This window comes from Ictidomys tridecemlineatus, chromosome 11 (assembly GCF_052094955.1).
Source record: "Ictidomys tridecemlineatus isolate mIctTri1 chromosome 11, mIctTri1.hap1, whole genome shotgun sequence".
Taxonomy (NCBI): domain Eukaryota; kingdom Metazoa; phylum Chordata; class Mammalia; order Rodentia; family Sciuridae; genus Ictidomys; species Ictidomys tridecemlineatus.
This window is the reverse complement of record NC_135487.1, coordinates 21,118,560-21,133,580: the sequence shown is the minus strand read 5'-3', so window position 1 is coordinate 21,133,580 and position 15,021 is coordinate 21,118,560. Positions and strand designations below refer to the sequence as shown.

Below are 15,021 nucleotides of genomic sequence, written 5' to 3'. Positions count from 1 at the left end.
GCTTCCGATTTTTAGTTATTATAAAGGTGCTGTAAATCTTCACTTACAAGTTTTTTTTAAAAATAATGAGTCATTTATTTAACCTTAAGAGTTTATGGTAGTAACATTTGTTATTTTTTTTGTATTTTTTAAATTTGTTTTAATTAGTTACACATGAAAGTACAATGTCTTACAGGTTTTGTGTGAATGTAAGTTTTCATTTTATTTCTAATGACCAGAGTGCAATTGCCAGGTAAAGGTTAAGTATCTTTCATCCAAAATGCTTGGGACCAGAGTTTTGAATTTTTTTTTTTTTCTTCAGATTTTGAGATAGTTGCTTGTGAAAGCAAGTTTTATGGTGTGGGATTTTCCACTGTGGTGTTATGTCAACACTCAAATAGTTAGATTTTGGAGCATTTTGGGTTTTAGGTTTTGGATTAGGGATGCTCAACCAGGAGTGATGGTTACTCTTTTTTTTTTTTTTTTTTTTTTACATTCATGGGCTTAACCCAGGGGCGCTCTGCTACCGAGTTATATCCCTAGCTCCTAGCTGTTTTTATTTTGAGACAGGGTTTTGCTAAATTGCCTAGGCTGGCCTTGAACTTGAGATCCTGCTGCCTCATCCTCTTAAATTGCTGGAGATTATAGGCATGTGCCACTAAGCCCTGCTCACTTAGAATAATATTTAAAGGTTCATGAATATTTATAGTTTTTATCATCACTTCATTTCTTTCTTTTTTTTTTAAAGAGGGAGAGAGAGAACTTTTTAATGTTTATTTTCCAGTTTTCGGCGGACACAACATCTTTTTTTTTGTATGTGGTGCTGAGGATCAAACCTGGGCCGCACGCACGCCAGGCTACCGCTTGAGCCACATCCCTAGCCCCAGCTTGATTTCTTTGTATGTCTGATAGGTATTCTGTTCAACATACCATATTTGTTTTTCCATCAATTGGTGTACATTTGGCTTCTACATTTTTTTTTTAGTTTTCTTTTAATCTTTGTTGAGGAGTTATCAGATTGAGAAGTTTTTAGATTCATTTGCATTATTTACTTGTTTTTTCCTTATTCCCCTAAATTTTATTTTTTATATGAATTTTTACATTTCCTATGTCTTTCCCAACCTTATCTCTTTATCTTTTTTTGTGTGTTTTGAGCATGCTAAGTATGTACTTTTCTACTGAACCATACCAGCCACTGCCGCTGCTTTTTTTTTTTTTTTTTTTGGTACTAGAAATTGAAACCAGGGACAATTTGCCACTAAGCTACATCTCCAATAACTCTCACCCCCCTTTTTTTTTATGAGAAAGAATCTTGGTAGTTGCTTAGGGTCAAGTTGCTGAGGCTACCCTCAAACTCCCAAACCTCCTGTCTCAATCTCCTGAGTTGCTAGGATTATAGGCTGCACTACCACACCTGGTCCACCCTAACCTCTACTTATTTTATTTTTAAATGTAAACACATTTTTAAAAAAAATTTTTATTTATATTTGGACACAATACCTACCTTTCTTTATTTCTTTATTTATTTTTATGTGGTGCTGAGGATTGAACCCAGGGCCTCACACATGCTAGACAAGTGCCCTACCACTGAACCACAACCATAGCCCCTAAACACACTTTATAGTAGTTTTTAAATTTTATTTATTTTAGTTGTCAGTGGACCTTTATTTCTATTTTTATTTATATGTGGTGCTGAGAATGGAACCCAGTGCCTCATACATGCTAGGCAAGTGCTCTACCACTGAGCTACAATCCCAGCTTGCCTCTTTTTAAAATTTTTAAAATAAGTTTTGCTTAGCCAGACATGATAGCACATCCTGTAATTTTGTGATTCAGGAAACTGAGGCAAGAGGATCCCAAGTTCAAGACTAGCTTTGACAATTTTGTGAGATCTTGTTTCAAAAATTAAAATGGGCTGGGGACATGGCTCAGTGGTAAAGTGTCCCTGGGTTCAGTCCCCAGTACTTAAAAACAGTATTGCTTATTCCAACTGTTTTTTGCTAATATTTTTCTATTTCTGTATTGGAAGCTCTGGAGAAGCTCTGTTGCCATCTGTTAAGGATTTCAAATACTTTCCTAAATATGTCTTATGTTTATATATGTGTGTTTATTTTATCCTACAATAAAAAATCATTTTTGGAATATTTCTCTTTTTAAGTCTTCAGAATGAGACTTTCTTCTCCTAGTTAAGCAGTTTTCTCTCCATGGTTTCATTATGATTTATTTCCTTTTAATCCTCCTTAAAGTAAAAGAAGAATCTTAGTGTTTGCTCACAGATGGGCTATGTGTGTTGTTGTTATGTCTTCGCATCTACAGTGGATGGCATGGCTCCTTCACAAGGTCTGGTTTTCTTGTAGACTTTTATCTAGTGCAGCTTTGTTGGATTTGGATTATTTTATATTTTTGCTTTTATTGCTGAAAAGGTTGGAATACCTCAGACTTAGGCTGATTCCTGATACAGGACGTTGGGTAAGAGTCAGACTCTGGAGCTACCATACTTTGGATGAGTTATTTAGCTTTTTTCCTCCTGTTATCAATTTTATTAAAAGGAGAAGGAGCATGGAAAGGAGGATAATTTAGAGTGCTAGGAAGAAAGCAGTCAGTGAATGCTGGCTTTCTTTCTATTCTTTTTTTTTTTTTGGCTGGGGGTGGGTGGGGACTAGGGATTGAACCCAGAGGTACTTTACCATTGCACCACACTCCTTGTTCTTTACAAATTTTTTTTTAAAAATTGAGACAGTGCCTCACTAAGTTGCTTAGGGCCTTGCTAAGTTGCCAAGGCTGGTCCTGAATGTGACTTTTCTGTCTAAGCAGAGTTGCTGGGATTACAGACATGTACCACCACGCCTGGCTTTTGTAACAATTATGTATGCACAGAAGGTTCATCTGTCTCTTCCTTTTTTTTTTTTTGTATCTTCCTTTTAACAGTGCTATCCCTGTGGAAATTTCCCCTGAATATACCATAACTAACCTTTTTTCTTTCTTTTTTTTCTTTGGTACTGGGGATTGAACTCAGGAGCACTTGGCCACTAAATCACATCCCCAGCCCTATCTTGTATTTTATTTAGAGGCAGGATCTCACTTTGTTGCTTAGTGCCTTGCCATTGCTGAGGCTGGCTTTGAACTTGAGATTTTCCTGTCTCAGCCTCCCAAACCGCTAGGATTACAGGCATGTGCCACCATGCCTTGTTTAACCTAATCTTTTAAAAATCTTCTGTTAGATATCTACCTCTTATTCCCCCCCCCCGCCCCCGTGCCTCTCTCTCTCTCAAAAACAATACCTTTATTTATTTACTTATTTTTATGTGGTGCTGAGGATTGAACCCAGTGCCAGGCAAGTGCTTTACCGCTGAACCACAACTCCAGTCCATCTTATCCTATTTCTTATTGTTACAAATAACTATGCAATGAAAATCTTATAAATATGTGTATTCTTATTTTGAGGTGTTAGGAATCATGAACCCAGGTCTTTGTGTGTGCTAGGCAAGCACTCTACCACTGAGCTATGTATACTGAGCCCTATAAAGCTTATTATTATTTTTTTTCTTTTGGTACTTGTTGAACCTAGGGTCACTTAGCCACTGAGCCACATCCCAAGCCCATTTTTATTTTTTATTTTGAGACAAAGTCTTACTTAGTTGTGAGGCTGGCTTTGAATTTGCTATAATCCTCTTACCTTAGCCTCCTGAGTTGCTAGGATTACAGGCTTGTGCCACCCGACCTGGCCATAAAGCTTATTCTTTATTTTGGTTTTTTTACATTCTATTTCTTTTTTTTCCTTTTTTTTTATTGGTTGTTCAAAACATTACAAAGCTCTTGACATATCATATTTCATACATTAGATTCAAGTAGGTTATGAACTCCCATTTTTACCCCAAATACAGATTGCAGAATCACATCGGTTACACATCCACATCCACTCTATTTCTAGAAAGATTATTGGTTTAAAAAGTTTTAATGTTTTAGAAGACTTCATAAATGTTGCCAAATTTATGTTCAGAAGATGCTTTCTTATCTTTCCATAGGCATTATAGAAAATGTAGAAACTGTTGGAAGTTTTAAGTAAGTCAGCATTGGAGTATATCCTTCTAGTTTCATTTTATATGCATATAAAATATGTATATGTGGAGATTTAGACATATCCTCTGTGTGTGTATATGTGTGTAGAGGGTAGATACTACAGATTGAACCCAGGAGCAATCTATTATTGATTAGCATTCCCAGCCTTTTTTATTTTGAGACAAGGTCTTACTAAGTTGCCTGCTATATTCCTGCCTCAGCTCCCAGAGTAGCTGGAATTAGAGGCATTCCCCCCTCACTCCAGATTAAGACTTCCTTTTTGAAATGTATTAAGGATGGAATTCAGGGCCGCCAGTGCTGTTAAAGTGCTCTACCACTAAGCTGCATCCACTGCTAATTTCACTTTTTTTTTTTTTTGGACAAAATAAGTTACAGATTTGCCACAACTGGGTTTAAGTACTCTTGGGTGAACTTTTTTCGAGATTGATATTTCATAATTTTTAACTGCTAGTGAAAAACTTTTTGATGTGTTCTGTTTGCTAATAAACATTTTTGATGTAAATATGGTTATTTACATATAGTAAATATGTTGTATAGGGATTACATATGGTTGTGGAAGAGTCTTTTTTTATGTATTTGAGTTTTTTTTTTTTTTTTTAAAGATGGGAGTTAGCCATTCAAATAAATTGCATAGATGGTAGTTTCCCACCTCACAAATATGATTCGTCATTATCTTAATTTTTATACTTACTAGATTGTTCATGGGCTGGGGGTGTATCTCAGTGGTAGAGTGCTTGCCTAGCATGTGTGAAGCACTGGGTTTGATTCATAGTACCACATATAACTAAGTGGTCCATTGACAACTAAAAAAATATATAAAAAAAAAAATAAATAAAATGGCCTTGCCCTCATTATTGATTTAGCTTAATCATGTTTGGTGAAAATTTTTTTTTAGAGAGATTTTTTTTTTTTTTTTTTTTTAAAAGAGAGAGCGAGAGAGAGGGGGACAGAGAGAGAGAGAGAGAATTTTAACATTTATTTATTCTTAGTTCTCGGCGGATACAACATCTTTGTTGGTATGTGGTGCTGCTGAGGATCGAACCCGGGCCGAGCACATGCTAGGCGAGCGCGCTACCGCTTGAGCCACATCCCCAGCCCGAGAGAGATTTTTTTTTAATATTTATTTTTCAGTTTTCAGTGGACACAACATCTTTATTTTTATGTGGTGCTGAGGATCGAACTCGGCACCCCGTGCATGCCAGGCGAGCGCATTACCACTTGAGCCACATCCCTGGCCCATGTTTGGTGAAATTTAAGAAGAGAAAAACTGGCAGAACTTGTAGTTGTGAGGTTTCTTTCTTTCTACCACTGAGGTGTACCCCCAGCCCTTTTTTATTTTAATTTTGAGATAGCTTCTCTTTAAGTCACTGAGGCTAACCTTGAATCTGTGATCCTCCTGTCTCAACCAGCCAAGTTCCTGGAATTATAGGCTTGTTCCACCTTGAGGTCTTTGTAATTAAAGGTCATTATTATTATAGGTTACCTTAGAAAATTTTAAAATTTATTCTTTTTTACTCTCTGAGTCGTTTTCTTTCATGTCTAGGAAGTGCTGTGTACATGAGGTGTATATAATCTGCTCTGGTAGCACAAATAATTAAAATAACAATCACAGTTTATCATTTGGATATCACAATCATCTTAGGATGTCAACAAAAGAAAGTGTTAGATAATACACAACTTTTAACAGTACAACATTTGCTTTAATTGCTAAAGGTGCTAGCAATTTTAAATGATTATTACTAATAAAAAATGGAAATTTAGCTTAATTATGGCTTTGAAGGATCTGACTACATTTTTTCCCCTCTTGTCTGGCATAGAAGTGAGAATAAAAATGGTGTCCTAAACCCTTGCTGGAATAACAGCCGATTAACCCCAGGTGTGCCAGAATTTTTGTGTTTGCCTTTGAGGAGAATAGGAAGAAGTAGTAATAGGTATAGAGACTTGAGTCTAAGAATTTCTTTTCTGATACTGACTTTGTACATGTTACTTCTAAACCTTGGTTTCTTCACATATGAAATGGAATAATGTCTATTTTACAGTGCCTGGTGTTCAGTGTTGTTAAAGACATTAAGTAAATAATGGAAAGATTTATGAATCAGGTCATACCTAGGGTTTGCAGCAAAGCCAAAAGTGTGTGTGGGGATTGAACCCAGGGCCTTGTGCATGTTAAGCGTGTGCTCTACCACTTTCCTATATTCACAGCCCTAGTTTTTTGGTGTTTTTTTTTTTTTCCCTCCAGTAATTGAGAAAGAATGTTGACTTATTTCTATTTTATTTAAGGATTGGAATAGCTGCTTTTCTTACAAAATGTGAATAATAGTACTACGCGTTTGAGTTACAACTTTTTCCCCCCTTGGTGCTGGGGTTTGAACCTGCTGATGCTTTACCACTGAGCCATATCTCCAGCCCTTATTATTTTATTTTGAGCAGGTGTGTGCCACTGCGCCTGGGGAGTTATTATTTAAATATTTATTTTTAAGTTATAGGTGAATATAAAAATCTTTTATTTTAATTTTATGTGGTGCTGAGGATTGAACCCAGTGCCTCATGCATGGTAGGCGAGCGCTCTACCTCTGAGCTACAATCCCAGCCTGAGTTATGATTATTAAAAAAGAGATCATAAGGCATAGAAAGTGTAAGACAGGGCCTGGCATACATAAGTCTTAGTAGTATTGTTATTTTTAATAGTACAGGTATATGTGGAGCAGAAGAAACTATAGAACAGACATAATAGGTTTTTGCACTTTAATGATTTAAATCAAATTAGATTAATTCTCATATTCTATTTCTTCTCATTGCTCAGATTTCTTCTGCTTTTGCCTGGCTTTTTCTCACTGGTATCTCTTTCCATAATGGTTCTTGGCACCAGCTCTTCTCCTTATTGTTCTGGGACTATGTGAAATAGAGTCATTGAGATCTAGGTTTGCATGTTTAAAAAGTCCTCCAGGAGAACAAAAGTAGGTGTGGAGATGAAAACCCTATCTTTATGAGGAAATAAATATTCTAATTTAACCTCAGGGTATAGAGATCTGTTCTAGTTAGCAAAAATTCAGGGCATTTAATGAAAATAGCAGGAAATTTATGAGCCCTCGAGCAAGGAATATATATATGGGGGCCTCCTAAATATAGTAGAATTTCAGGGGCACCTAAGTCTCTTGTCTCTGCTGCTTTCAGCCTGTTCTTTCGTCTTTTCCCTGCTCTCCCTTCCCTGACTTATTTTGGTTCTCCCTCTGAGCCACAGTCCCAGCCCATAGTTTTAGGTTTTTGACTACAGTGTAGGCTGGCAAATAGAAAGAAAAAACCTAAAGAGCTGGGAGGAGAATCAAGAGACCACATTGCATGGTTAATGAACGAAAGAATTTTAGAAAACCACTTAACTTTATACTGGGCATACCAGGGTGTGTAGCATTGAGTTACATTCCAGCCCATTTTATTTTTCAGTTTTGAGGCAGGAACTTGCTAAGTTGCTGATGCTGGCCTTGAACTTGTTATCCTCCTGCTTCAGCTTCCCAAGTCACAGGCTTGAGCTTTTCTTTTCTGTGTTAATTGTCTCATTCTGCTTATTTATCACTTTATATTTTACCCAAATGACAGGAACAATCACCAAATCTTCAGGAAATTTCAGGTTACCATTTATCACCAGATTCTAGAGGGTTGGCCATTATTATGGGGAATATTCTTGGAACCAGACTATCTTTATACCCAAAGGTGGTAGGAATTTTGAAGTTGCCCTTTATTGGTAGGTGTCTTACCTGTTGCAGAATATGTTCATAAAATATTGATTCATTGGATTTTAATTTTCCAAGTGCAGCGTACAGCTGAATTAATTTGATTCTAAGTAGAAACACCTAATATGTTTTTGAGTAAACTTTTGTGTCTGAATTTGGTTTCTCTACAAGCAACAGAGAACTGGTCAGTCTGGCCAATAAAAGGATATTTCATTATAAAGACATTCTGAGCAGTTCAGGAACTGTAATTGGAGGACAGGAATACCAGCAAAGCAAGGCCATAACTGAACTAGAATGCTATCAAATATCAAAGCCTGGTGTTTCTTAGATGTCTCCCTCCCTCCCTCCCTCCCTAGTGGAATGGGACTCGGGGCTTCTTGCATACTAGGCAAGAGCTCCTCCACTGAGATACACCTTCAGCTCAGTGATTTTATGTTGGCTAGTCTACCATAGCCTGCCTTTTTTCTGCCCTTTCAGGTTTAATATTTAATAATGTGGCCTTGAAAAACTGATACATTGTAACTCATAAAATATGAGTTTGGATTATTAACTTCACACAATTTGGGGTTCTTTGTCCCTAAGACTCAGTTTTAGTATTGTTTTTAATATTTATTTTTTAGTTATAGGTGGACACAATATCTTTTTTCTTTTCTTTTTTTTTTAATGTGTTGCTGAGGATGGAACCCAGTGCCTCACAAATGCAAGGCAAATGTTCTCCCTCTGAGCCACAGTCCCAGCCCATAGTTTTAGGTTTTTGACTACAGTGTAGGCTGGCAAATAGAAAGAAAAAACCTAAAGAGCTGGGAGGAGAATCAAGAGACCACATTGCATGGTTAATGAACGAAAGAATTTTAGAAAACGACTTAACTTTTTTGTTGTTGTTTTTAAGAAAAATAACTAAAAACCTCTTTCTTTTAGTTTCTCTGAAATTGTTTGATTTGTCTAGGAATTGAGAACATTGAAAAAATGAATTTGCATTGAAATGCTACATTTCAGAATGATCTAAGTACTTCAGTGATTTAAGTACTTCTGATATATTGATTATGGAAGTTAAATGTTGAAGTAAATAGAACCTCCTGGTTCCTTCTTCCCCTCCACAAATAACCAGAAATTGCCCTAAACTGAGGGTAGAGAGAAAAAGAGGGTTGAATGTGTGAAATAATAACAATGTATGAAGTGGATAAGGTTGAAGAAGAACCTACTAAGTATTGAACATTTTGTCTCATCATTAATTACTACAAATTTGTGGAATAGCTGGTGGTCGTTAAACTTTATAGATGAACAAACAGTGAAGCATATGGCTTCCATTCTGATTGGTTTGAGGGATATTGGGTTTGATAAGTAGGGCTTTTCAAAGGATGATGGATAGGGCAAGCACTTTAGAATATGAGTTTTAAAGATTTGTGAAGTGATGTTTTTTTTAAATTTTTTTAAAGAATTTTTTTTGAGAGAATTTTTTTAATATTTATTTTTTAGTTTTCGGTGGACAAAAATAAAATTTTTTTTTTTAAAGAGAGAGAATTTTTTAATATTTATTTTTTAGTTTTCGGCGGACACAACATCTTTCTTTTGTATGTGGTGCTGAGGATCGAACCCGGGCCGCACGCATGCCAGGCGAGCGCACTACCGCTTGAGCCACATCCCCAGCCCAAATGTTTTTATTTTTATGAGGTACTGAGGATCGAACTCAGGGCCCCACGCATGCCAGGCGAGCGCACTACTGCTTGAGCCACATCCCCAACCCTAAAATACCAATTTAATGTGCTAAATAATGGTTCTAGTTAGGACAGGATCCCTTTTAGAAGAAGGCAGGTGTTGTTCTGGAATCTGGAAATGGACAGGAAACTCAGAAGCACAGGTAATATGTCTTGATGATATCTTTGGGATGAAATTGTCAAACTTTTTTTGCCTCTTTTTTTGGGGGTGGAGGGAGTGGTGGTTTCCTGGACATTGAACCTAGAGGTGCAGTTATCACTGAGCTATACCCCTAGTCCCTTTTATTTTTTATTTTGAGACAGGATCTTGCTAAGTTGCTGAGGCCTCTCTTGAACTTTGATCCTCCTGCCTCAGCTTCCTGAGTCACTGGGATTACATGTGTGCCTCACTGTGCCCAATCTCTCTTTGCCCTTTTGACAAAGGGACTGCGAAGTACCTTTGTGGGGAGAGGCAGCAGCTACAAATTGACATTAACTTGCTACTCAAAAGAGATTTCTAGAGAAAGGGGAGGTGTAGATTTTAAGAACTTGAAAAGATTGTTTTGTCTCGATGGTGGAATTTACTCTGATTAAAAGTGACAGACAGGGGCTGGGGATGTGGCTCAAGCAGTAGCGCGCTCGCCTGGCATGCGTGCGGCCCGGGTTTGATCCTCAGCACCACATACAAACAAAGATGTTGTGTCCGCTGATAACTAAAAAAATAAAAATAAATAAATAAATATAAAATAAAGTGACAGCTCTTCTCCTTCATGGTGGAAAAGGCTTCTTATTTATTTTATTTCTTGCAGCTGTCTGTGTTGTTATTTGATTTCTCTTGATTTCTGAACATCATTTTTGGTTCATTAGTTTTGTTTACTAGGAAGAATCTTGGCTGGAAAGTCTGCTTGGTGTCATTTATTGCTTATATTCTAAACAAATAACTTCCTGAATAGTTAAAAAATCCTTTTGTGTGATCTGATTTAGTTAATTGAGAGTAAAACTTTAAAATGGAGTTTCTGGGTTAGTAAAGAAAACTGCAGATAGTGAAATTTCTCTCTTTCTTTCTCTTACAGAACCTTCATTTATTTATTTTTATGTGGTGCTGAGGATCAAACCCAGGGCTTCGCATATGTTAGACTAGTGCTCTACCACTGAGCCACAACCCCAACCCCGCTTTTTATATTTTATTTTGAGACTGGGCCTAAGTTGCTTAGGGCCTTGTCAAGTTGGCTAGCCAGCCTCAAACTTGTGAATCTCCTCCCTTAGCCTGCTGAGCTCTGGGATTACAGGCATGCACCACCACACCCAGCTCAGGCTTCTTAATAGTTGACTCTGGGAGGCAGGGAGAGGGTGGTACACAGAGATAGGGGAAGAGTCACACTTGTAGAGACAGAGGGCTGGAGGGAATAAAGAGTGTGAAGGAAAGAGGAGACCTGTGAGAGACAAACAGCAAATAAGTTGTGAAAAGGGGAAAAAAAAAAGATGGAAAGAAGCTAGAGAAAAAGAGTAGAAAATATCTACAGGGGCAGGATAGGCATGCTTTGAACACAGGAGGGTAGACAGTGGAAAACAAAGGCAAGAAGACTGAGAACACCAAAGCCCACTGCAAAGCACAAGGCTGTTTTATTATGTTCCTAGTACAACACTGCGAGTGGGATTTCCTGTGAATGCCACGGAGGCAGTTTGGTGATGTAGGAAGACCATTGGACATATCATTTCAGTGCTCTGAGTTTTGGTTTTCTCTTATACTCTTCTCTGTTTAACAATGGTTGGAGAATGCATTTCTCTAAGGCTCAGCTTTAATTCGTTCATTCCATTCTTTAGCAGTACTGGGGGATTGAACCCAGAGGCCCTCTATCACTGAGGTACATCCCCAAACTTTTTCTTTTTTTCTTTTTTTTTGGGTACTGGGGATTGAACTCAGGGGCACTCAACCACTGAGCCACATCCCCAGCCCTATTTTGTATTTTATTTCCAGACACGATCTCACTGAGTTGCTTAGTGCCTCACTGTTGCTGAGGCTGACTTTGAACCCGTGATCCTCTTGTCTCAGCCTCCTGAGCCACTAGGATTACAGGCACCACTTCATCTGGCCCTTTTCATTTTTTGAGATAGGGTCTTGCCTGGGTTGGCCTTCAACTTTCCATCCTGCCTCAGATTCCTGAGTTGCTGTGATTACGGTGGCAGGCCATTCATTGCATGGCACCTGGTGTCAGTCTTCACATTTTTTTTCCCTTTGTTTTGGTACTAGCCATTGAACCCCAGGGGCATTCTACCTTTTAAATTTTATTTAGAGACAGGGTCTTGCTAAATTGCTCAGGCTGGTCCTGAACTTGCCATCTTCTTGCCTCCAGAATTGCTGGCTGACTGACTTATCTTCTAACTTCTTAAATGGAAATAATAACCATGAGATTGTTTTGGTGATTACATAAATTTGCATAATGCATATTCACTGCCTTCTTACTCCTAATTTCCTTGGGATATACAAATAGAATTTCTAATATTTCTGATTAAAACTATATTTGTAGGTTTTTGGATTTTCAGGAATTGCCTAGCTTAAATGTATAATTGGATTTCACAGGAGGTAGATATAGACCTTTGTGTGTTTGATTTGCTTGCTTTGTAAATGTTAATGCTGGCCTGAAGATTCAAGATCATAACATTTGCAGCTTCCAGTTAACATCCTGTCCTCATTCTTCCCTTTGTTTTTTTTTTAATGTTTATTTTTTAGTTGTAGTTGGACACAATACCTTTATTTCACTCATTTATTTTTATGTGGTGCTGAGATTCGAACCCAGGGTCTTGCATATACAAGGCGAGTGCTCTACCATTGAGCCACAACCCCAGCCCCACTTCCCTTTGTTTTTATTAGGTACAGTTTAGAACATATCCAGCTTACCTAAATAATGTGAACTCACCCTGTTAAGTGATCTTAAGTTATTTCAAGGCCTTTTGAGATTGTTATACCATAGTAACAAGCCTTGTCTCCGTTTGTATTTATAACTAAATTTTAATTTCATAAATTTACATTTTTAGCAAACATTCCAAAACTGTTATGACATAGTGTAATTTGTAGCATGTGTCTCCTCTGGGTTTAAAAATATGCGATTCAAAGCAACAAAATGATTACATTTTTATATAGTGTCAGTTTAGACAAATTAAGATTTTTACTGGCCTCAATGGTACATGCCTGTTATCTTAGTGGCTCAGGAGCTGAGGCAGGAGGAGTGTGAGTGCAAAGCCAGTCTCAGCAATTTAGTGAGGCCCTAAGCAACTTGGTGAGACCCTGTGTCTAAATAAAAAGGGCTGGGAATGTGGCTCAGTGGTGGCTCAGTGAACTCTTGTGTTCAGTTCCCTGGCACCTGCCCCCCGCCCCCCCAAAAAAAGTTGGTTCTCAGCTGCATTCTGTTTCATGCGCTCTATACACTTTCCTCTTGCTTGGCTCTAGCTTCACTTTCTTTGCACTTACTGTGTGCAAAGAAATTTGTATACCAACCATGGGAAGGTAGTGGTGATCAGGGGAGAGGGTTTGGGAGATTTCTGCTTCTGCTTCAGGCAGTTGGGGGTCTTTTCTAGAGGACAGAAGAACCTTCCTTCTTTTTCTCTTCACCAGTACTGGGGATTAAACCCACTAAGCTACTAAACCACGAAGCTACATCCCCAGTCCTTTCTTTTTTTTTTTTGAAAAATTTTTTAATATTTATTTTTTTAGTTGTAGTTGGACACAATACCTTTATTTCACTTATTTTTATGTGCTGCTGAGGATCACATATGCTAAGTGAGCACTCTACCGCTGAGCCACAACTCCAGCCTTCATCCCTATAGTTTTATTTTATTTTGAGACAGTTCTCCCTTAGTTATCCAGGCCAGTCTTATACTTGGCAGTCCTTGTACCTCTGCCTCCTGAAGTGCTAGGAAGTCTTTCTCTTTAATAAGTCCCTTTCTTAAGGATGGGCAGAGATTTACCTCTTTTGAATAGTGAATTGCATCATGTGAGTTCCTTAGCTTATACTTAACTATTCACTGTTGAATGGAGCACTGTGATATTTTGACTCATTATCTGAATTGGTCACATAATAATCTTCAAACATCATTGCTCTTCAGCATAGTGGTCTTTATCTTATTAAAGTATATGAGAATTGGGTGTGGTGGTGAATGCCTGTAATCCCAGAGGCTTGGGAGGCTGAGGTAGGAGGATTTCAAGTTCAAAGCAAGGTGCTAAGCAACTCATTGAGACTCTTGTCTCTAAATAAAATACAGAAAAGGACTAGGGATGTGGCGCAATGGTCAAGTGTCCCTGAGTTCAATCACCAATCTCCCCACCCCCCAAAGTATGAAAAACGGCTAACAAAATTATGTTTATGATTGTGTTTTAATGTTTTGAAAACAAAAGGGATTGGGAGGGGATAAACAGTGATCTTAGGGGAACCTTGAGGGTTAAAGGTAAGTGAATGTTTCATCTTACTTCATTTTTGTTACTATCTTTTGTCAGTATCTGAAAGTAAATATAGAAAAGTTTCAGTTGTGTAATTTGTATGTGAAATTAAATATACTGACTTGAAGCTTTTTCCTTCTCTATTCTGAACACCAGGTACGTTCTATGGATGAACTGAATCATGATTTTCAAGCACTTGCTCTGGAGGGAAGAGCGATGGGAGAGGTAAGTGAGCTGGTGTGTCAGAAAAGTGGGTCTTCTCTTAAGGGAAAGTTGGAGTTGTCTTTCATCAAATGTGTCTGATCTAGTCTCCAGAAGTATGTGCTTGCTTTTTCTTGTTGCCATCCTCATGCTAGGAATGGGATGCTGGAGAATTTTGTCAGAACTGTATCATTATAGGAAGAAGGTTAACCATAACCTAATAATTTAAGAACAAAACAAAGCAATAAAAAATGAGGACAAATGATTTAAAATTATATATTAAATAGTTAGCTAAAAATAGAGCTGTCAAAATTCAAATATATATTTTAATTTTGTATGTATCAAATGTCCTTACCTTTGCCTCATTTTTCAGTGGTTAGGTTCTTTGGCAGTTGCTAATCACAATATGACAATAACCTATTTTCAGAGTAATGCCTTTGCCTTTTCGGGGCAGATTATTAGGTTTGTAGTCACCTAATTACAGAAGATTGAGGTCTGAGTCAGTCATCCTTTAGAAAGAATTCAGAAAGAAGAATTTTACTTTGTAATTAAAATTTGCAAAATTGAAGTTTCCTGCCATTCATCATATTGATAGCTAACACTGCCATAATTTTAAAAAGGGAATTATATGCCTGGCACTTGCTCTGTGGTGCACACCTGTAATCCCAGGTACTTGGGAGACTGATGCTGGAGGATTGTAAGTTCAAGGCCAGCTTCAGCAACTTGGCAAGACCCTGTTTCAAAATGAAATAAAAAAGAGACTGGAGATGTAGTTCAAAGGCAGAGTATCCCTGGGTTAATATCACCAGGACTATTACCAAAAAAAAAAAAAAAGAAGAAGAAAAGGGAAGGTGGGGGGTACAGTTGGGTGTAGTGTACAGGTAACTAAAGCAAAACCAAATTC

The 15,021-nt window shown here is 37.6% G+C and overlaps 1 protein-coding gene across 28 annotated transcripts in view; it reads left to right on the top strand.

Annotated features, from left to right (window-relative positions):
• Pum1 (pumilio RNA binding family member 1) overlaps window positions 1-15,021 on the top strand; it is a 120,380-nt gene that overhangs the window by 23,998 nt on the left and 81,361 nt on the right. For all 28 annotated transcript variants that reach the window (XM_078025787.1, XM_078025783.1, XM_078025782.1 and 25 more), the window contains one exon: window positions 14,073-14,141. In XM_078025787.1, the coding sequence (XP_077881913.1) occupies window positions 14,073-14,141 (69 nt within the window). The remainder of the gene's footprint in view (window positions 1-14,072; window positions 14,142-15,021) is intronic.